We start from the raw sequence: 24,098 nt of genomic DNA on the forward strand, positions 1-24,098 counted from the left end.
AGATTTAAAGTTCTCTTATGAACAATTTGATGAAAACATATTTTTAAGTACCCTTAAAAATTATTTACTAAGGACATGATCTCCAATCTGTAGGAAAATCATAAGACTAAAGAATATAGATGCAAATGTTTTCCCACCAGCATTTTTAGAGAAGAAATTAAAACTAGTTCCTTACAAACTCTTGTTGACCTGGAATGGCCTCAGGCAGTTCCCCATGGACTGTCATATCCCGGAAAGAAATCATCTGGGTCTCATTAGTTTATGCCAAAATTTCTGTTTAACCTCAGCCTAGAATTTATATCTTTTATAAAGTAAATGGTTTACAGGTCACTACTTTGTAATGAAATTGCAATTAACTAAGATTCTGAACATGAATTTATTTAATTTTAACAACTAAGGAAAAATAGAGATTCTGCCAAATATTCTATCCTTTCATGTTAGGTGGAGCCAGTACTCTGTCAGGAAGAAAGGTCTGTGAACCTCGTGCCAAAGAGCTACGTGAGCAAACAGCAAGATAAACAAGTCATTCATGGAGACAGAGGTGGAGCTGGGCTTGGTTAGAAATGAATCAGGCCATCCCACAGAGTGGGTGTCTCCTTTCTAAGTTGTTCTTCAGGGCACAATTAAAACCTCTATAAAAGGCCCAGCTCCCAGCTGTTCAGTACACCTGCCAGCAGTGTCAGCGAGCACTTGACCTCTTCCTCTGGTGAAGTGGGTAAGTCCCATTCGGTGGGATCATGTTCTTCTGTACGATTCTTCATTTTCCAGCTGTTGTAGATGTTGGGGGGGGTTAAGGAGGGTCTATGTGACAGTTAGCATCAGTATCTTACAGATATACCTGCTCCTACTGCTGCTAAGTCACTTTAGTCGTGTCCGACTCTGTGCGACCCCATAGACAGCAGCCCACTAGGCTCCCCCATCCCTGGGATTCTCCAGGCAAGAACACTGGAGTGGGTTGCCATTTCCTTCTCCAATGCATGAAAGGGAAAAGTGAAAGTGAAGTCGCTCAGTTGTGCCTGACTCTTAGCGACCCCATGGACTGCAGCCTACCAGGCTCCTCCGTCCATGGGATTTTCCAGGCAAGAGTACTGGAGTGGGGTGCCATTGCCTTCTCCGACAGATATACCTAATTCCTACTAACTCCATGCCATCTTTCTACGGAGCACTTAACTCTATAAGTTTGTTTGGACATTAGGGGTTGGAGGATGGTCATATATGACTGATGTGGCTCATCTTCCTAAAAAAAGTTTGCCAGCCCTCAGTTCTCTTCTTTATATTGCTTCTACCCAATATGGACTATGCTCATGTGGTTATGGTACCTGAGGTATTGAAGTTGAGAAGCAACTAAAGAAGCCAGCTTTCCAGGTTCAGTCTGACTCACCAAATCTGGCAGCCAATCAGAAAGCACCTAACAGAAACTTACAATGATTGAATACTTGTAATACATAAGAATTAAGGCTAATAATATGAACTTTGTTTTCTGCATTGATATATCTAAATATTACAATACCACCTTTGACTAGGAAGTAGTACTTAAGAGCTGGTGACTTACAAATTATACTTCTAGATCTCTAAAGGACTATATACAGTTAGGAACTAATCCACATCCCCTTTTTATTGTTCCAGTTTTGCTGCTACAATTAGGTTTACTTATCCATTTTAAGATCCTTCACTTTTTGGTTTTCACGTAGCTGCTTTGCTCAGTCTTAGAGGAAAATTCTTGAGTAGCAACCTATCAAATCTAAATATCTACAATCTTCAGTCTGATTTGAAAAACACTAGGGAATAGGAAGAAAGAGAAAGGATATGGATAATATAAACTGGGTAGAAAATCAAAAGCTAACTACAGGATAGCCTGAGATGCGTGCCTGGCTTGAAATTTTTCAGAATCTCTTCCCTTTTATAAGCACTACATGAAAGTGAATGTCAGTCAGTCATGTCCAAAGCCTTGTGATCCCATGAACTGTAGCCTGACTGGCTCCTTTTCCATGTAACTCTCCAGGCAAGAGTACTGGAATGGGTTGCCATTTCCTTCTCCAGGGGATCTTCCCCACCCAGGGATCGAACCAGGGTCTCCTGTGTTGCAGGAAGATTCTTTACCAACTGAGCCATATTCAAAGATTTTAATATGCTTTGAAAGTTCCAGTTGAAAATACTTTGGTAAAGTCAAATTATTTAGGGATCTGCCTGAAACTGTGGAGAAAGCCTCCCCAAGATCAGAAACAGAGTTTTATTCTGAATCCAATTTTATTGTTCTAGGTTTACTTGAATTTGAAGGAAGAAAAAAATGTCTCCACTTCTGAGAAGCATCTTTAATATCACTAAAATTTTCAATCAATATGCCTCACATGATTGTGATGGGACAACACTAAGCAAGAAAGACCTGAAGAATCTCCTTGAGAGGGAATTTGGAGATATCCTTCGGGTAAGAAATAACAAGAAAAGGAAATTTCTCTACTGATTTAGAGCTATGAAATTTCTTCTCAGGAGAGACCAGAGCAAGGAATGGTGACTTTATATTCATTTATAGCCATGACAGTTCTACACCATATTCCCCATTCATGTCTGAGTCTGAAGGTAATTAATTAGTTACTTAATTATTTAATCAGGCTCTTCTCTAAATGGCATTTAGTAAAATGGCATTTCTGCAAATGTTTTGTTCTGTTTTCAAACATGGGATAAAAATCAAATCAGCATACTGGCTATTTCAGACAGAAATGGCTGCTGCAAATCTTCATACATTTCCACTGCTTTCTCTCTTGAGGATGAATTCATTCTTATTTATCCAGCTATAACTTGTATTCTTTTGATCAGCATTAAATTATAAGATGCAAAAATTTCCAATGAATGTATGCTTTAAAATTAGGTTGTTCACGTTTTACATGCGGACAAGACTCCATACAACTGAGTGTTTCTCTAATTGTTCTTAATGTCTTTTGAGTACCAACATATTATAAAATATGCAGTGTGTGTGTGGAAGTTTACTACCTGTAAATAGTACATTGTAAAAGTTTTGATTTCTTTTTCAGAGACCACACGACCCAGAAACGGTAGACCTGGTCCTGGAACTTCAGGATCGCGACCGTGACGGGCTAATCGATTTCCATGAATTCCTCGCGATCGTTTTCAAAGTGGCTGCAGCTTGTTATTATGCTCTCGGCCAGGCCTCGGGGCTAAATGAGAAGGAAGCCAAGTGTGAGGGAAAGGGAAACCCGTTACAAGATCGCAGGAGGGAAGACCAAAGGAGATTCGAGCCCCAAAACAGACAACTAGAAGAATGCAGGCTGAAGAGGCAGGAACTGGAGGAGCTCGCTGAGGAAGAGGAGCTGAGGGAGCAGCAAGTAAGACGTGAGCAGAGGCTGCAAAGGAGAAAACAAGAAGAGTGTGGTGAGGAGGAAGAGCTGCAGCAAAGGCCCAAGGGTCGGGAGCCAGAGGAGCTTCTGAGCCGAGAGCAAAGTTTCGAGAGGCAGGAGCAACGGGAACGACAGCGCCTCCAGGTGGAACAGCAACAGCGGCAAAGAGGAGAGCTGCGGGAGCGCCAGGAAGAAGTGCAGCTCCAAAGGCGGGAGACTCAGGAGCTCCAGAGGGAGCGTCTGGAGGAAGAGCAGCAACTGCAAAAGCAGAGGCGCGGGCGCGAGGAGCGGCTCTTGGAGCAGGAGAGGCGGGAGCAGGAGCTGCGGCGCAAGGAGCAGGAGCTGCTCGAGAGACAGCAGGAGCAGCAGATCCGCGAGGAGGTGCAGAGCCTTCAAGAAGACCAGGAGAGGCAACGACGCAAGGAAGAGCAGCGCTACGACCAAAACTGGAAGTGGCAACTAGAGGAGGAAAGCCAGAGACGCCACTACACACTGTACGCCAAGCCAGCTCAACGGGAGCAGGTGAGGGAGGAAGGGCAGCTGCGGCTTGAAGAGGAGCAGCTGCAGCGGGAGAAGAGGCGCCAGGAGCGAGAAAGGCAGTATCGGGAAGTGGAGCTGCAGAGGGAGGAAGAGCGACTAAAGCAGGAGGAGGAGCAGGTGCAGAGAGAGGAGCAGCTTCAGAGAGAGAAACGCGAGAAGAGGCGCCAGGAGCCCAAGAAGCAGTATCTAGAGAAAGTGGAGCTGCAGGAGGAGGAGCAGCTGCAGAGAGAGGAACGAGAGAAGAGGCGCCAGGAGCGCGAGAGGCAGTACCTCGAGAAGGAGGAGCTGCAGCGGCAGGAAGAGCGATTGCAGAGAGAGAAGGAGCAGCTGCTGAGGGAGGAACGCGAGAAGAGGCGCCAGGAGCGCGAGAGGCAGTATCTAGAGAAAGTGGAGCTGCAGGAAGAGGAGCAGCTGCAGAGAGAGGAACACGAGAAGAGGCGCCAGGAGCGTGAGAGGCAGTATCTCGAGAAGGAGGAGCTGCAGCGGCAGGAAGAGCGACTGCAGAGAGAGAAGGAGCAGCTGCAGAGAGAGGAACGCGAGAAGAGGCGCCAGGTGCTCGAGAGGAAGTATCTCGAGGAGGAGGAGCTGCAGCGGGAGGAAGACCGACTGCTGAGAGAGAAGCAGCTGCTGAGAGAGGAACGCGAGAAGAGGCTTCAGGGGCGCGAGAGACAGTATCTAGAGAAGGTGGAGCTGCAACGGGAAGAGGAGCAGCTGCAGAGAGAGAAGAGGCGCCAAGAGCGGGAAAGACAATATCGGGAAGAGGAGCTGCTGCGGGAGGAAGAGCGACTGCACAGAGAGGAGCAGCAGCTGCAGAGAGAGGAATGTGAGAAGAGGAGGCGCCAGGAGCTCGAGAGACAGCTAGAGGAGGAGGAGCTGCAGCGCCTGGACAGGAAGAGGCAATTCCGGGATGAGGATCAGCACCAAAATGAAGTTCGTAATAACAGGGTTTACGCCAAACACCGAGAGAACAAAGAAAAGAGCTGGCAACTGGATGATTCCCGGGTGCAGGAGAGTCAATTCCAGCAGGATCGGCGCCCCCTGCAGGATGAACAAGAAGAGAAAAGAGAACGCGAACAAGAGAGGAGGAGCCGGCAAAAGCGTGACAGGCAATTCCCAGCTGAACAACTGCTGGAGCGAGAGCAGCAAAAGGAAACCGAAAGGCGAGATAGGAAATTCCGAGAGGAAGAACAGCTGCTGAAAGGGGAAAGAGAGGAGAAAATACGCTATCTGGAAGAAGACAGAAAGTTCCGCCGCCTGGAAGGCGAGCAACAGCTACGCCAGGAGCGAGATAGAAAATTCCGCGAGGAAGAACAACTGAGCCGCCAGGAACGAGACAGAAAATTCCGTGAGGAAGAGCATCTCCTGCAGGAAAGGGAAGAACAGCTGCGCCGCCAGGAACGCGACAGAAAGTTCCGCGAAGAGGAACAGCAGCTGCGCCTCCTGGAACGCGAGCAACAGCTACGCCAAGAACGAAACAGAAAATTCCGCGAAGAACAGCTCCTGAGAGAAAGGGAAGAACAGCTGCGCCGCCAGGAGCGCGACAGAAAGTTCCGTGAGGAGGAACAGCTCCTGCAGGAAAGAAAAGAACTGCGCCGTCAGGAACGCGACAGAAAGTTCCGTGAGGAGGAACAGCTCCTGCAAGAACGGGAAGAACAGCTGCGCCGCCAGGAGCGCGACAGGAAGTTCCGTGAGGAGGAACAGCTCCTGCAGGAAAGAGAAGAACTGCGCCGCCAGGAGCGCGACAGAAAGTTCCGTGAGGAGGAACAGCTCCTGCAGGAAAGAGAACTGCGCCGCCAGGAGCGCGAGCCACAACTTCGCCAGGAACGCGACAGAAAGTTCCATGAGGAGGAACAGCTCCTGCAGGAAAGGGAACAACAGTTGCGCCGCCAGGAACGCGACAGAAAGTTCCGTGAGGAGGAACAGCTCCTGCAAGAAAGGGAAGAACAGCTGCGCCGCCAGGAGCGCGACAGAAAGTTCCGTGAGGAAGAACAGCTCCTGCAGCAAAGAGAAGAACTGCGCCGCCAGGAGCGCGAGCCACAACTTCGCCGGGAACGCGACAGAAAGTTCCGTGAGGAGGAACAGCTCCTGCAAGAACGGGAAGAACAGCTGCGCCGCCAGGAGCGCGACAGAAAGTTCCGTGAGGAGGAACAGCTCCTGCAAGAAAGGGAAGAACAGCTGCGCCGCCAGGAGCGCGACAGAAAGTTCCGTGAGGAAGAACAGCTCCTGCAGCAAAGAGAAGGACTGCGCCGCCAGGAGCGCGAGCCACAACTTCGCCAGGAGCGCGACAGAAAGTTCCGTGAGGAAGAACAACTCCTGCAGCAGAGAGAAGAACTGCGCCGCCAGGAGCGCGACAGAAAGTTCCAAGAAGAAGAACAGCTCCTCAGAGAAAGGGAAGAACAGCAGCTGCGCCGTCAGGAACTTGAGGGGGTCTTCTCCCAGGAGGAACAACTGAGGCGCGCCGAGCAAGAGGAAGAACAGCGACGTCAGAGGCAGAGAGACAGGAAGTTCCTCGAGGAAGAGCAGAGCCTCCAGCGCGAGCGAGAGGAAGAGAAGCGCCGCGTCCAGGAGCAGGACAGGAAGTTCCTCGAGCAAGAAGAGCAGCTGCACCGCGAGGAGCAGGAAGAGCTGAGGCGCCGGCAGCAGCTAGACCAGCAGTACCGGGCGGAGGAGCAGTTTGCTAGGGAGGAGAAGAGGCGTCGTCAGGAACAAGAATTGAGGCAAGAAGAGCAGAGACGCCGCCAGGAGCAGGAGAGGAAATTCCGGGAAGAAGAACAGCTCCGCCGCCAGCAGCAGGAGGAGCAGAGGCTTCGCCAAGAGCGCGACGTGCAGCAGAGCCGCCGCCAAGTGTGGGAGGAAGACAAGGGCCGCCGGCAGGTCCTGGAGGCTGGCAAGCGGCAGTTTGCCAGTGCCCCAGTGCGCTCCAGTCCGCTCTACGAGTACATCCAAGAGCAGAGATCCCAGTACCGCCCTTAAAGAGATGCTGCCAAATCCCGACACCTGCCGAAGCTTCGAGCAAAGGAAAATGAGAATCACTGAGTACCAAATGACTCTGGTTGTGGGAAAACTCTGCTGTTAGAATAACTGTTTTTTACAAAATCTTAGTCTGTACTTTTTCATGTGCTTTGTACTTCTGCCTTTTATTCTTTCTTAAATAGTTCTTTAGGATGTCTTTGCTCTTTGGTGCAGATGTGGTGTGCATTTTTAAAAACCATAAAAGCCATTTAATTTGTTTAAGGAATTTTGTTTGGGGAACACGTTCATTCATTGCTTTCAGAAGTAACAAAGATAGTATGTCCATTTGAGATTCAAAAGAATGGGTCAGCTTTTTTATTGACCCATCTTGTAGAGAGCTCAGATATTTTTTATGTTCAAGTTGATATTTCTTTCTGGGCCTAAATTATGTTAATATTTATCTCCAAATAGCGTCCCACTTTTTGTGGCATAATTAGCACAGATTCTGCAAGGGGACTGAATTTTTCCAAAAACCCCTGAATAGTGCAGGAGGAATGGCTTCTCCAGAAAGAGTCACTGAATTCAGCCCATAATTGGAAGAAATATCTATAAGACTTGGAATTAGATTTCTTTTACATTTAACTCCATAAATACTTAAAATATCATGAAGCAAAAGCAAGGTGTTTCTCAAACAACTCCAGAGCTCAAACTTTAAAACCATGTCTGCTGTAGTCTGTAGCATTCAGTTCCTTTCCCCCAGTGTTGGATGAGCTTGAGAATATTACTGCCTTTGTTAATTTTAGCTGAGAAGGGACCTGCTCAGGATCCTGTAAACATCTGTCTTGCTCTAGAGCCAACAAGAGATCACAGAGCATTTGGGGGTGGGGAAAAGGGAAGTTTTGTGGACAGAAGGGCAAGTCCCTAGAGGCCCTTTGACAAGCCCTGTCAGCCCACAATCCTTTGAGCCCTACTGATACTACCTTGGAGACATGTTAAAATAATTGGACTGTGTAAAAAATAATAATAATAAATATTTTGGCAATTATTTTTGTCTGTTTTAACTGTGCATCAAACCATAACTCAAGATTTAATGGTCTGGGAACTGACGTAACTTTCCAGTCATTTAAGGGTTTCGTTTACTATTAATTGATGTCTAGTTGTGAAAAAGAAAAAAAAAAAAAAACCTCTATTCTCCACAACCATTTTTTTGACTATTAGAGTGAATGCTATATTATTTCCACCAAGTTAGGATTCTTTTTCCAAGTATTTTTATTCTTGACTCTGCAGCTGTCTTTGTCCTTTTAAAATGGAGCGGGGCCCTATGGCCCTTCCCCCTGCCCCACCCCATGTCCTGCCTTTTGCTTGTGGAAAACTTTGGTCAAAGAAGTTTAATCAGAGAAATGAGAACACATAGAAACAAAGGACAACAGTCAAAGGAGACCAAATAATAATAAGGTAGTTATTAGGTGAGTTTTCATTCCAAGCTAAAGAAAGGCAATGCCAAAGAATGTTCAGACTACCCCACAATTGCACTCATCTCACATGCCAGCAAAGTAATGCTCAAAATTCTCCAAGCCAGGCTTCAGTTCAGTTCAGTTCAGTCACTCAGGCATGTCCGACTTATTGTGACCCCATGAATCACAGCATGCCAGGCCTCCCTGTCCATCACCAACTCCTAGAGTCCACCCAAACCCGTGTCCATCGAGTCGGTGATGCCATCCAGCCATCTCATCCTCTGTTGTCCCCTTCTCCTCCTGCCTCCAATCCTTCCCAGCATTAGGGTCTTTCCCAGTGAGTCACCTCTTCACACAAAGTGGCCAAAGTATTGGAGTTTCAGCTTCAGCATCAGTCCTTCCAATGAACAACCAGGACTGATCTTTAGGATGGACTGGTTGGATCTTCTTGCAGTCCAAGGGACTCTCAAGAGTCTTCTCCAACACCACAGTTCAAAAGCATCAATTCTTCAGTGCTCAGCTTTCTTCACCGTCCAACTCTCACATCCATACATGACCACAGGAAAAACCATAGCCTTGACTAGACGGACCTTTGTTCACAAAGTAATGTCTCTGCTTTTGAATATGCTATCTAGGTTGGTCATAACTTTCCTTCCAAGGAGTAAGTGTCTTTTCATTTCATGGCTGCAGTCACCATCTGCAGTGATTTTGGAGCCCAGAAAAATAAAGTCTGACACTGTTTCCACTGTTTCCCCATCTATTTCCCATGAAGTAATGGGACCAGATGCCATGATCTTCGTTTTCTGAATGTTGAACTTTAAGCCAACTTTTTCACTCTCCTCCTTCACTTTCATCAAAAGGCTTTTTAGTTCCTCTTCACTTTCTGCCATAAGGGTGGTGTCATCTGCATATCTAAGGTTATTGATATTTCTCCCAGCAATCTTGATTCCAGCTTGTGCTTCTTCCAGCCCAGCGTCTCTCATGATGTACTCTGCATATAAGTTAAATAAGCAGGGTGACAATACTTGACGTGCTCCTTTTCCTATTTGGAACCAGTCTGTTGTTCCATGTCCAGTTCTAACTGTTGCTTCCTGACCTGCATACAGGTTTCTCAAGAGACAGGTCAGATGGTCTGCTATTCCCATCTCTTTCAGAATTTTCCACAGTTTATTGTGATCCACACAGTCAAAGGCTTTGGCATAGTCAATAAAGCAGAACTAGATGTTTTTCTGGAACTCTCTTGCTTTTTCTATGATCCAGCGGATGTTGGCAATTTGATCTCTGGTTCCTCTGCCTTTTCTAAAACCAGCTTGAACATTTGGAAGTTCACGGTTCATGTATTGCTGAAGCCTGGCTTGGAGAATTTTGAGCATTACTTTACTAGCATGTGAGATGAATGCAATTGTGCAGTAGTTCGAGCATTCTTTGGCATTGCCTTTGGGATTGGAATGAAAACTGACCTTTTCCAGTCCTGTGGCCACTGCTGAGTTGAACCAAGAAGTTCCACATGTTCAAGCTGGATTTAGAAAAGGCAGAGGAACCAGAGATCAAATTGCCAACATTAATTGAATCATAGAAAAAGCAAGAGAGTTCCAGAAAAACATCTGCTTTATTGACTATGCCAAAGCCTTTGACTGTGTGGATCACAATAAACTGTGGAAAATTCTTAAAAAGATGGGAATACCAGACCACCTGACCTGCCTCCTGAGAAATCTATATGGAGGTCAAGAAGCAACAGTTAGAACTGGACATGGAACAACAGACTGGTTCCAAATCCAGAAAGGAGTATGTCAAGGCTGTGTATTGTCACCCTGTTTATTTAACTTGATGCAGAGTACATCATGAGAAATGCTGGGCTGGAGGAAGCACAAGCTGGAATCAAGATTGCTGGGAGAAATATCAATAACCTCAGATATGCAAATGACACCACCCTTATGGCAGAAAGCGAAGGAGAACTAAAGAGCCTCTTGATGAAAGTGAAAGAGGAGAGTGAAAAAGCTGGCTTAAAACTCAATATTCAGAAAATTAAGATCATGGCATCTTGTCCCATCACTTCATGGCAGATAGATGAGGAAACAATTGAAATAGTAAGAGACTTTATTTTTCTGGGCTCCAAAATCACTGCAGATGGTGACTGCAGCCATGAAGTTAAAAGATTCTTGCTCCTTGGAAGAAAAGCTATGACCAACCTAGACAGCATATTAAAAAGCAGAGACATTATTTTGCCAACAAAGGTCCATCTAGTCAAAGCTATGGTTTTTCCAGTAGTCATGTATGGATCTGAGAGTTGGACTATAAAGAAAGCTGAGCGCCGAAGAATTAATGCTTTTTAACACTGGTGTGGAGAAGGCAATGGCACCCCACTCCAGTACTCTTGCCTGGAAAATCCCATGGATGGAGGAGCCTGGTAGGCTGCGGTCCATGCAGTTGTGAAGAGTCAGACAGGACTGAGCGACTTCACTTTCACTTTTCCCTTTCATGCATTGGAGAAGGAAATGGCAACCCACTCCAGTGTTCTTGCCTGGAGAATCCCAGGGACGGGGGAGCCTGGTGGGCTGCCGTCTATGGGGTCGCACAGAGTCGGACACGACTGAAGCAACTTAGCAGCAGCAGCAGCAAATCTGGTGTTGAAGAAGACTCTTGAGAGTCGCTTGAACTGCAGGGAGATCAAACCAGTCCATCCTAAAGAAAATCAGTCCTGAATATTTATTGGAATGACTGATGCTGAAGCTGAAGCTTCAATACTTTGGCCAATTGATGCGAAGAACTGACATTGGAAAAGGGCCTGATGCGGGGAAAGACTGAAGGCGGGAGGAAAAGGGTACAACAGAGGATGAGATGGTTGGATGGCATCACTCACTTGATGAATATAAGTTTGAGTAACCTCCGGGAGTTGGTGATGGACAGGGAAGCCTGGCGTGCTACAGTCCATGGGGTCACAAAGAGTCAGACACGACTGAGTTACTGAACTGAAGCATAGTCAAGGATCTTTAATTCCTTCTCAAGAGTTTTAGATAATATTCTGAGCCATATCCTGTGAGCGGTCTATAGATACCAAAATCCCCACCAGGTAGAGAGGTTAACTACATGATGACCAGAGTTTAGCCATGACATAAGCTGCCACAATTCTGACAACTGGCCTCAAAGAAATGGAAATAAATGGATCCTAGAATTGAAGATAACTATATCTAAAACAACCAGCATGATGCTGGTCAGACCATCAATGCCAATTTGAAGATGACTGTCAGAGATGACTGTGCTGTTCTGCGTATACTGCCCTCACCCCTCACTTCTGTCTATAAAAGCTCTTGCCCCAGTGGTTGCCAGTGGGGGCAGTCGGCCTTTGGACAGACATCCACCACCCCCACTGCCAGTTGCCAGAATCTGAAAAAAAGCACACTTTGCTTTCTACCAACCTGGCCTGTTTATTGGCTTTTAAGCAGCAAGCAGCCATATCTCACATACTTTTTAATAACACTTTCTGGTGGCGACTCACCGCTCATGATAAATAATGGTACTTCCAGTATTTGTTAATATTTGCTTCTAAGAACACAGCAGCTTCTTGGTCTCTGACATCTGACAAGCCAATAGAAGAAAATGGCCTGAAACTTCAGCTCGGCAATACAAAAATTAAATGACCTCTTGATTTAAGCAACACAATCCATGAGGTGACTTAGTCAGAAGGTGCTTAATAATAATCAGGCCAAAAGCATCAGACTATCATCTAAAGATCCAAACACCCCTGTTCCACCTGCTGGAATCTATATTTAATAGTCACACCTTGGTAACTAGGAATAAATCCAAGAAGGCCCTGATGTAAGATAGTATCATTTCTAATTTTGAGGGTCATGGTTGAGAAGATTTTCTAAGATAGACACAACATTTTGGTCAATGGTGGAGACAAGAAAGCTAAGCCTATGGCTCCTGAGTATCATTCTGATAGAGTAAGGTGGCACTTTTTTCAAGGAGCAAGAGCTTCTCTCTCACTTTAACACAAATAGCAGATGCCCACTAAAGACAAATCTTGGGAATCCCCTGGTACTATCTTGGAGTTCCATCTCTTTCAAATGCTTTCTAACTGCAAAAGTACTTTCCTCTTAAGTGTATGCTTTTACTTACTAAGAATCTTCACAGAAACCCTGGAAAGAGCCTCACTGGCTTTCCCCAGGGTCCTCTCAGTAGGCACTCATTCCAGAGCCTCCTTACAAATCCCAACCCCAGGATGCTTCTGAAATACACACTCATTATCTAAGTGACAGTTCAACATAATAACCATGATAAAAATAATCAAAGTCCTTTACACTTCTTGCAGCACTTCACAAGATGAGGAAAGAGCCAATTTCCAAAGAAGAAAGTATTGTTTCATCACAATTATAATAGCATGTACTTTAAAAAAAAAATCAGCCAGCCTATGCCCTGTGGCTCTTATTTTAGCATGCTGGCAGGAGAACATGCTGGCAGGCAACCCTCCTGCTCCACCAGGATAATGTACATGCATGGGAAGAACCTTGAGGCTTTTGGGAAATTGGCTGCTTAACTGATAGCTTAAGGTGAACAGCTTCAGATTCCTGAACTCCGAAGAAGATTTAACTTCTCTACCAGGGACCAGGGACCAGGCTTGATCACTCAAGAGCTTTTGTATAGCAAAGTTTTATTAAAGTATAAAAAGGGACAGAGAAAGCTTCTGACACAGATATCAGAAGGGGGATGGAGAATGCCCCCCTCACTAGCGTTAGCTAAAGGAGTTATATACTTTTTAACTAGTTATTACAATAAATCAAAAGAATGTCTTAAGGTTGTAAAGATCTTACTAGACCCACTCCCATAATTTACATTTTAAGATAACAGGATTAGCCAGAAGGTTTTCAGGAAGGAGAAACTGTCCTCAAGCAGAATACATTGTTTTTACATAATCCTTAGTACAGAGTTTAAACTGAGTTGTTTGTTGTGTAATCATCAGTTCCTGGCTCAAAGAAAAACAACGTTTTAAGTGACTAAGACTAAGGAATGTAGAGAAAAAAAGATGTTTGTCCTTTCCTCCTCCTTGAGAATTCCAGACCCCTATCTCCACTTTGAGAGCCCCAGACCCCTTTCTCCTCCTCTCGGGGACCCCGGACTTCTTATCAACCTGCCTAGGAATTGACTCTTTTATTAACTATAAACTGGGAGCTCTGTTAACATCACCTTGGCTGATGCTAGAAAACAGGGTTGAGGGTTTATTATGCTGTGTGATGGAAAAGTTGGTCTCCATGTTTTACGAATTATGTCCCCCCACCAAAGTTTCAAATGATGAAGTCCTAAGCTTCAGTGCCTTAGAATGTAACCATATTTGGATAGATAGTGTTTAAATGGTAATCAAATTAAAATGAGGTCAATAGGTGAGGCCTTAATCCAATATGAATATTGAGTGTCCTTATAAGAAGGGGGAAAATGGACACAGACAAAGGGAAAATGATGTATAGACACAGAAAGAAGAGAGCCATTTACAAGCCAAGGACAGAAGCAAGGAACAGATCCTTCCCTTACGGCTCTCAGAAGAAATCAACTCGACTAACACCTTAACTTTTACTTCTAGCCTCCATAACTTTGAGGAAATAAATTTCTGTTGGTTAAGCCACCCAGAATTTGGCACTTTGTGATAACAGCCCTAGAAAACTAATATACCATGGAAAGTGAGATTATGTTTCTAGGGAAATCTACCTATATTGTGATAATCTGTATTCTTTGACATTGTACAGGTACAACCAGGTCCTGGTTGCTCAAAGACACTCTTTTTTAATTAAATCTCCCATAGTTTATATGGTACAGTGGAACAACTGCTACAAGGAATCAGAAGCCTGGGGTTCATTCAGCTATTAATTGGACAAATATTTAGCGAGCATTTCCTATGTGCCAGGCATCCTAAGCAATATGCATACAGTGGTGAAGTAGTCATTCTGGTCTGTTTCTTCACTTTACTATCCATGTGTTCTCTTGAAAGCCACTTAAGTTGTCTGGGCCTCCACTGTTTCATATTCCAAATTATGAGACTGAAATAGCCACCACCAAGGTTATTCTCAGGACTAAAAAAACTACTTTTATTCTAACATTTGGCTTATTCAGCTGCAACTCTCAAAGTAACTCAAATAATCCCTCATCCCAACATCTACCTTTAGCTAACAGAAAACAGGGAAAAGAATTAACTGATGAAGGTGATCATCAGACCCTAATTTCAGCATCAAAGGTCTTTTCTTTCTAGCCAGTCAGAACTGATCTCTCATTTGTTTCCCATATTCCTCCAGAGCACCTTATTATCATCCCAGGTTTATTCAATGAGGGAGAAGACTCTAAACCTACCCCCGTTTTCTGTGACCCTAGTATTACCCAAAATTATTGCCCCTCTCGTTTATGAAATTTACATATCCATTTAATTAATCCACTCTTTTCTGAGAAAACAAAGTCCTGGAACTTGGTTCCACTCAAACTAAAAGTCAGTGGCCATTAGTTAAATATAAAGCCATCTGTGCTCCATCTTTTGCACTAACTGCACATTGCTAATATTTTCATTCAGTCATATTAATTATGAGTTTGTTCAGCAAGTGTGCTGGGACTGTAATCTGCTGCAGATTGTGATCTGTGTAATATGTAATAAGCACTTGTTTACTTGTTAGTAAAAGAGCTGACGGTCACACGCAATAATCTGGAACTAACCCAAGAGGTAGATTTCTGAGTGAAGTGAAGTCGCTCAGTCATGTTGGGCTATTTGCGACCCCATGGACTGTAGCCTACCAGGTTCCACCATCCATGGGATTTTCCAGGCAAGAATACTGGAGTGGGTTGCCATTTCCTTCTCCAGGAGATCTTCCTGACCCAGGGATTGAACCCAGGTCTCCCGGATGGTAGGCATTGTAGACAGACGCTTTACCGTCTGAGCCACCAGGGAAGATTTCTGAGTAGGTTATCATTTTCTGAACCCTCAGGGCATCAATGGCAAGCACTCAAATCACCAAAATTTTTAAAAGTCTGATTTCCGTTTGTCATCACTCCCCCTTTTTAAAAAAAATTGGCATTTTCTGAAAGATAAAGTCTGAGGTCTTCAGCTTGGCCTTAAGGCTCTCCACATTCTAGAGATAAGCCACCTTTTATACTCTGACCCCCACAACACTCCAAGAGCTAACCATGTGTTAAACCAGACTAGACTATTTGTCATAATTAGGACATCCTATAACTGTCCTTACTTTAGAGACTTATTAGCATAATTTTATCTATTTGGAATGCCTGTCTCCTTTCTGTCTACCTCGATAATTTCTATTCAGTTTAAATTAAGATAATTTCAACTCAAGTTTAGTCCCACCTTTTCCCTAAATCTTTCCTTATCTCCCCAACATACATGATCTCTCTCTTCATTGATTATAAGACTTTTTATATTTACTCCTCATTTATTGATTATAATAGTCTACTTTAGTTGGCTTTATACTTGCTTCATCTGCCAAATTGAAAATATCTTGAAAACAGAGACTACAACTTGGAATTCTTTATTTTGTATATTCTTTCCATAACAGACAAAAAGTGATAGAGTTCTATGAGATGCTGACAAAATATGTGGACTGTCTTGCTAGAAAAATAAACACTCTCAAAATTTTGCCTAGAATTTCAAAAGTTCCTGGGGCCTATGAAGCCTTCTGAACTGCATGCAAAGAAACTTGGTTCAAGGAGCTTTGAGAACTAGATGTATAATGTAGGCATTCAGTAACTATTTGGTAAATGAATGAATTAATATAACCTTAATAGCTCTTTTTGTCCAAGACCTCTTATCCCCATCTAACACGCCATCTCTCCCTTCTGAATACTGAAGCCCTAAGTCCTTTCTTATATATTGAAAATTCCTCAATGTTGGGCATTATAGAATTTCATGATTCTTCCCCCTCAATTTTTTCTGATTTTGTTTAGTAATTGGAATAAGCTCTAGTTTCAGTATCTGTCAGTGACCCTAGTGGGGTAAGAATGCACGGGTAGGTCAAGGAAAAGGCAGATGGTGGTCTCATGGTGCTGGGGGTGGGGTAGGGGGATGTAGTGAGAAGCAATGGTAAGATTCCCATTCCAGGCTTTGGCTGGTTTTCTCATAAGCATTTGAATTCAAATACAACTCATCAGCATGAGGATTATTTTCATTTTGAAAGCCTCCTTCTCTGGTATACAAATCAACTTTATTCCTCTTATTACCATTACTTTGAATCTATTTCTTATCAAATAATAACCCTGACCTTATTATGCTGAGTGCCTGTACCTCCCTTTTTCCCTGGAGCACCTTACAAAGTGTCCTCACATTAGTTTTCATGAGTTGGTCATGACCAAGCCAATCCCCAGGTTTCATTTCTGACCATGGGTGAGGAGAGAGGATGGTTAGAAGTGGGAGAAGGACACAAGTGTCAAACATTCTGCTCTAAGTGCTAAGGTCAGAAAAACACAGTTTATGAAAACAGCAATATCTTCTTACTCTGTTTAGAAGGATCAAGAAAAGCTTTCCCAAGGGAACTTGATGTTTAAGCTGGAACTTGAGAATAGTTAGGAATCTATCGCACAAAGAGGAAAAGAAATAGCTTTCCAGATAGAGTGAAATTCTTATTCAAAGACTGGAGGCAAAAGAGGGTACTATGGGTTCAAGAAAGTCAAATTAAATCTGACTAGAACTTAGAATATCAGCGATAAATGGTAAGAGATAAGGCTAGAAAGGTTACAAGGGCTTGGTAAGCCATATTATATTTATCTTGAGAACAACAAAATATTATTGTCTTTTTAAGCAGGGGAATGATGAACCAGATTGACAGTTTATAAGAATCATTCTGGCTCACATCTTTTTAACCCCAGTCCCATTCCTCACAGAAAAAAGTCTCTTAAATATATTTTTAAGATTTTTCTTGCAGTAATCTCTTGCATAAAATTTATCAGTTTTAAATGATATTTCCACTATGAGAGGTGATGATTTAAATGATTTCACTACCTTTCTTCTCCTCTCCCTTTGTCATTATTTAATATTTTCATTATTCTAATTCCTGTTACCTTTCCAATAAAAGTATGAGTTTTTTCTAGCAACTTTTGACAGTATCACTTACACTTTTACATTTCTGGTGTTGGTTATGTTAGTCGCTCAGTCATGTCCAACTCTTTGCGACCCCATGTACTATAGCCCACCAGGCTTCTCTGTCCATGGGATTCTCCAGGTAAGAATCCTGGAATGGGTTGCCATTTCCTTCTCCAGGGGATCTTCTGGACCCAAGGATCAAACTCCAGTCTCCTGCATTGCACGCAGATTCTTTACCGTCTGAGCCAACAGGGAAGCCCACCCTTAACAATAACTGGGTCTGCTAACCACAACCAAATATATCATGCCTTTTACATATACAGACTCTAACACTTGGGAATGTCTACATTGTTATGTTAAGCACACAGGCATAGTAGCAAGTTTGCCTGAAAGCAAAAACTGGGTTTACCACTTACTAGCTTCGTAGCCTTGGGCAAGATACTGGACCTTTCTTTTTCTCCCCCTTGGTGTTCTAAAATTTCCAAGGATATATGTAGATGAATATATCCTTTAAGATCTGAAGTCTCTATAAAATCTTTTCATTCCTTGACACATTAATCTTTTTTTATGTCTTATCTTTCTGAGGTTCCTATTAGTTGATAGTGGAATCTCCTGAGTTGATTATGTATATTTCTTTTCTTCCACTGTTTACATTTCTTTTTTTATTTCCATGCTTTATATTCTAAAACTGTATTGTTAAATATGGTAGTCATGAGCCAAATGTGACCATTTGTGTTTAAATTTAAAATTATGAAATAAAATCTAAAATTTAGTTTCCCAGTCACACGAGTCATATTTTGAGCTACATGTAACTAGTGGCTATCAAATTGTACAGTGAAAATATCTAAAGTTCTGTTAGATGATGCTATTCTAGAAGTTTTTGTCAACTTGGATTCTTTTTTTAATTCTATTGCTTTTTGTTCATCTAAAGAGTTATAATTAATCTAAAATACTTTTTATACTCTTATTTTTGTTTTCTGATTGGTATTCAGAACATCCTAATCTAGTTTCATTTAGTCTCTTTAGAGATATTAATGAGCATTTTTAACTTCTCTTTCACTTCCTGAATTGTTATCCATTTCCTCTGGGGTCAGTTTGTCTGTTTATTTCCTTCTTTCTCTTTTGTGCTACTGATTTATTCATGGCTTCCCTTGTAGTTCAGCTGGTAAAGAATCCACCTGCAATGTGGGATACCTGGGTTTAATCCCTGGGTTGGGAAGATCCCCTGGAAAAGGTAATGGGATTTATTCATATCCCTAAATGTTCTTCTTACCCCTTTATATCAGTAAAATCTTCTGATTTGCGGTCTGTTTACACACCAGCTCTCTTCCTTGAATGGAAATTTATGGCAGGATAGAGGAGAAGCCTATCAATTTGCAAGTAAATGGGATCAGGCTGCACTCAGTCCCACCCCTCAGTACGAATGACAAGGTTTTCCTGGAGCATTAATTTTTGTACTAGACACTTTAGTACATTTAGTCTATTGAGTCAACAGATATTGACAAAGCATCTACTATAGTCCAGATACTCTTAAAGCTTCTAGAGATAAAGTGGAAAAGTAGATATAGAGTCCTGCCCTCAAGGAGTCTACATTTATGGAAGTTTGTTCAGTTTCTTTCTTTTTTTTTTTTTTTTAAACCAAGTCCAAATGAGGTGAGCGTCAACCGGGTGCCTCCCCGTCAGAGGCACGGGATGCTAATGACCTCATTAAGATTCAGATAACAAGTGCCCTGTTCAGTTTCTTTAGAGACCAGTCATGTAGGATTTTGCTAGGAAGATAGAGCAATATATGACCAAATGTCTATGCTCTATGTTCTAAATTGGAGGAAGGGTATGGGAATGACTGCTGAGACATAAGTTCCTTACATAAACATTCAATTGCTTTCCTGTTTAAAGCCCTACTTCTTACCCCCTGGAAAAGGTAATGGCACCCCACTCCAGTACTCTTGCCTGGAAAATCCCATGAATGGAGGAGCCTGGTAGGCTGCAGCCCATGGGGTCGCTAAGAGTCGGACACGACTGAGCGACTTCACTTTCACTTTCACTTCTTACCCCCACCTCCTTTATTCCTACTAATTCCGAGTGCAGAGCTTCCCCAGGTTCGGACAGTCAGATTTGCCTTCACCTCCATCACTGCTTCAAAATACATTCTGGGGAAGGAGAGTGGCTAAGATGGTGGAAGACCCTGAGCTCACCTCCTTCCACTGGCACACCAAAATTGCAACTATTTATAGAACAATTGGTGAGAATGACACGACAGGCAACTGACAAACAGGAGAATAATCAGAACTGCAGAGGTTCTCTCCAAGGAGCAAATGGTCTCAGCCCCATGTCAGGCTTCCTAGCCCCAGGGTCCTGAACCAGGAAAATGAGGCCACAGAGCATAGGGCTTTAAGACTAGCAGGGCTTACTTTCAGGAGAGCCAGACAACTGTGAGAAATAGATAATTCACTGCTAATAACCACATCCCAAATTTTACATGCTCCAGGACCCACAGCAGAAGCAGTAATTTGAAATGACCCTAGATCAGACCCTCCTGCTGGTCTTAGAGAGCCTCCCAGAGAGGCAGGAGGCAACTGGAGCACAGCCTGGGCACATAGACACTGGCAGCAGCCATTTGGAGGAGCTTGTTCTAACACAGAGACACTGGTGCTGAGAAGCACTATCTTGGAATCCTCCCTCTAGCTTATTAGCTCTGAGATCCAGCCCCACTTATCAGCCTGTTGGCACCAGTGCTGAGACCCCTTGGCCAGCCTCATTTGTCAGTGGGCCAGCACTAGCTCTGGAACATCCTGACCCAACAGCCAGGATGGTCTCAGGAACTGGCCCCACTCACCAGCAAGCTGCTGACACTGGATCTAGGAACCCTGGCCTCACAGCTACCCACTTCAGAACCTGGCTCTACCAACCAGTGGGTTCTATAGCCAGCTGCCTCATGACACACTTCCAACCAGCTTATGGCAGCCTTCACACAAGACAGGGCCAACCAGACCAAGGACCTGCCACAGCTACCAGACCACCCATAGCAGTTAGCCTGTCACACCAGAAGGATCCATGCAGCCCACATAGGGACACCCCTGAGCACATAGCTCTGATGACCAGAGGGGAGTGTGCTTCTGGACACACAGGACATTTCCTGCAAAAGGCTGCTTCTCCACCATCAGCAAACATAACCAACCTACCAAACACAGAGACAAAAACAGATAAAATTTAGACAAAATGAGGCAACAGAAGAATATATTTCCAAAGAAGGAACAAGATAAAGCCTTAGAAGAAGAACTAAGTGAAGTAGAGATAAAGAGTTCAAGTAATGATCATGAAGATGTTCAAAGAACTTGGGAGAAGACTAGATGAACACTGTGAGAAGTTAGAGGTTTTTAACAGAGTTAAAAAATATAAAAAGAACAAGGATAAAGAATACAGTAACTGATCATCTCTGTTTGCATCTGCATTGCTGCAAATGACATTATTTTGTTCTTATCAACTATACTTCATTAAAAAAATTTTTTAATTCAATAACTAAAATAAAAAACACACTAGAAGGAGTTGCTGCTAAGTCACTTCAGTTGTGTCCGACTCTGTGCGACCCCATAGACGGGAGCCCACCAGGCTCCCTCGTCCCCAGGATTCTCCAGGCAAGAACACTGGAGTGGGTTGCCATTTCCTTTTCCAATGCATGAAAGTGAAAAGTGAAAGTGAAGTTGCTCAGTCGTGTCCGACTCTTAGTGACCCCGTGGACTGCAGCCTACCAGGCTCCTCCACCCATGGGATTTTCCAGGCAAGAGTACTGGAGTGGGGTGCCATTGCCTTCTCCACTAGGAGTTAACAGTATATTAAATGATACAGAAGAACAGATGAGTGAACTGGAAGACAGAGCACTGAAAATCACTAAGCAGAAGGAAAGAATAAAAAGTAAAAAGAAATGAGGACAGTTTAAGACACCTCAGGGACAACATCAAGCATACTAACATTCAAATGTAGGAGTCCCAGAAGGAAAAGAGGGAGAGAAAGGGGTAGAAAAATTATTTGAAGACAAAATATCTGAAACTTTCCTAACTTGGGAAAAGAAAATAGATATCCAGGTCCAAGGAAGCACAGAGAGTCCCAGACACAATCAACCCAAAGAGGACCACACCAAGACAAGGCATATCCAATCTTGATTTTCCAAATAGAAACTGTAACCTAAAACCATAAACATTTAGAGTTGGAAGAGTTCTGTGTCCTTCACTGTAAACCACTTCAGCCTCACCTCTTCCTTTGGCAGGATTTCTCCCAAAACTAGGTCAGTGGATTATGATAATACCTCTATTTAAATAGGTCTAGTGACAGCGATCTCATTACTTTATAGGCAGCCTACACCACTGTCAGACAACTATCCCTTAAAAAGTTCTTATGAATTAAGGTTGCTTTTTTTAAATGTTGTTTTATATTGGAGTGTAGTTGATTAGGGGCTTTCCTGGTGATGCAGTGCTAAAGAATCTGCCTGCTATTCAGGAGACCTGGGTTTGATCCCTGGGTCAGGAAGATCCCCTGGAGGAGGGCATGGCAACCCACTCCAGTACTCTTGCCTAGGGAATCCCATGGACAGAGGAGCCTGGTGGGCTGCAGTCCACAGGGTCACACAGAGTCCAACACAACTGAAGCGACTAAGCAGCAGGCACAGCGTAGTTGATTAAAAATGTTGTGTTAGTTTCAGGTGTACAGCAAATTGATTCAGTTATACATACACATATATTTATTCTTTCTCACATTCTTTTCCATTTAGGTAACTTCAGAATATTAAGCAGATTTCCCTATACAGTATACAGTATACAGTAGGTCCTTGTTGGCTACCCACTTTAAATATAGCAGTGTGTACATGTCAATAAAGTCTGCTTTGTAGAAAGTTTCCACCACTGATTCTAGTTCTATTCCCTGGCATTACACAGAATAAGGAACTCAAGATAATGGAGACAGCACAGGCTCAGAGAAATTTAGTTGAGAAGGGCTTCAACTCTGATTCAGGCTTTGCAATTTACTTGGTACGTGACCATACGCAAGTTACTTAACAACTAAGAGTTTAACTTCCTTATCTGTTAAAAGAGGATAATGACTACCAAAAGGACAATGAGGATTACGTAAGACAGCCCATGTAAGCACCTGACAGGTCGTAAGTGTTCAGTAAACATTAGTTCCTTTCTGTCCCTCCCCATTTCTCATCCCTATGAAAATTCTTCAAAAATTTCAAAACAGTTCTACTTCCTCCCCCAAGTCTTCAATCCAGCCTTGAACATACTGTTTCCTTGAATCCTTTTTCATGAGGCTGGCTCGTGAACTCCAGGACAGGGAGATAAAACTTACTCAATTTAAAATACCCCAGTGGCTGGCAGAGTGTCTGAGAAAGCGTTGGTACTCAGGGGATTCTGACGGATCAGAATTAAGATGACCTTTGCATGATATCCCAGTTCTCAGTAGAATTCTTCTCCCTTTTAGGAGAGAATGCTAAGAAATACTTCTTATAGGTAGAAACTATCAGCGTGGATTTTTTTCACCCCAACATCCTTGCCATGTTTATGTTTAACATTCTCCCTTGTACTTGTTTATCAAGAAAATCAGAACAAGGTTTTGCTCAATATCAATGCTTGCCTTAGCCTCAATCTTCTCTTATAATTATCTCTATCTCCACCTTTCCATTATCTTGGTCTTTGTCCTTTACACTTGTTTACATGAATCTATTTCTAAAAACCTTTTGCAAGCAGAAAAGAATTTTTAAAACATCCTCTATTCTAAGTATCAAAAAAGCTGAACCCAATTCTCCTGTTAATTAAGTAGTTTCCACTTAGAGGGATGCAGATCTAGGAGGTAATCCCAAATTTGCCAGCTTAGCATCTTAGGCTGTTTCCTACCTGTCCTCAGCTTGATGGTTTCTGTCTCCCTTTCCCTTTAACACAAAGAACACAGTAATATGGATGCTCATTTCTAAGTTCCTTGGATTGTAAAAGTGCCTTTAAAGAGTAGATATCAATCACATTTTTAAAATAGCACATCTTAGGTAAGCAAAATTCTGCACACTCAGATTTTTTTCTAATGCTGCCTTTGGGCAAGGAGAGCAGAACATAGAAACAGCTAATTCAACTGGTATCTCCACTTTTGTCATATGCTGAACTGGAGCCTCTATTTTTAAACACATGATTGACACTCATATGTCCAGGCTAGGTCAAATACAGTCCATCCTGTGGGCAGAAAGAGGAATCATGACTTCTGAGGTCCCTGCCAGTCCTGTGATTTGTCAAACAGAAATGTAATTGTGTCTTTAGGTTAAGAAAAATAGCCAACAACCACCTCAAAGATTCCCCAAAACTATAACCTGCAAAAGTCAATAAATGAAACAAGATAATACCCTTTCCCCTTCCTTCAGATGAGTCTAAAACCATTACTTAACTGAAGGTGCCTAAAGAAGAAAATAAAAATAAAACAATCCAAGAGTAGAGAAGGAGGGAAGACTGGGTTTGGTGGTGATGAATCAGGGCTTTAGACCCAGAGGCTGTCTCCTTCCTAACTGTGCAATTAGAGACTCAATAAAAGGTTTGAGCACCTCCTGTCAGCTCACAGCCGCTGCCCCACATTCCACTTGCTCTCACTCGAGAACAAGGTAAGTCTCCGAGACTATCTGCTTGACCATATTTAGAATCTCGGCTGCTATTCTTGTGTGAGATTGTATGAGAATGTATGAGAATTTTAGAAAAAAATACACTCTTA

At 43.2% G+C, this 24,098-nt stretch overlaps 1 protein-coding gene across 1 annotated transcript; it reads left to right on the forward strand.

Annotated features, from left to right (window-relative positions):
- The first annotated feature begins 628 nt into the window (after positions 1-628).
- On the forward strand, positions 629-7,890 carry TCHH (trichohyalin). Its single transcript, XM_061406261.1, has 3 exons — positions 629-715; positions 2,260-2,425; positions 3,030-7,890. Exons 2-3 carry the CDS (start codon positions 2,288-2,290, stop codon positions 6,864-6,866), a joined length of 3,975 nt encoding a protein of 1,324 aa, XP_061262245.1. The 5' UTR covers positions 629-715; positions 2,260-2,287; the 3' UTR covers positions 6,867-7,890.
- Positions 7,891-24,098: the final 16,208 nt, after the last annotated feature.

Source organism: Bos javanicus, chromosome 3 (genome assembly GCF_032452875.1).
Source record: "Bos javanicus breed banteng chromosome 3, ARS-OSU_banteng_1.0, whole genome shotgun sequence".
NCBI classification, from domain to species: domain Eukaryota; kingdom Metazoa; phylum Chordata; class Mammalia; order Artiodactyla; family Bovidae; genus Bos; species Bos javanicus.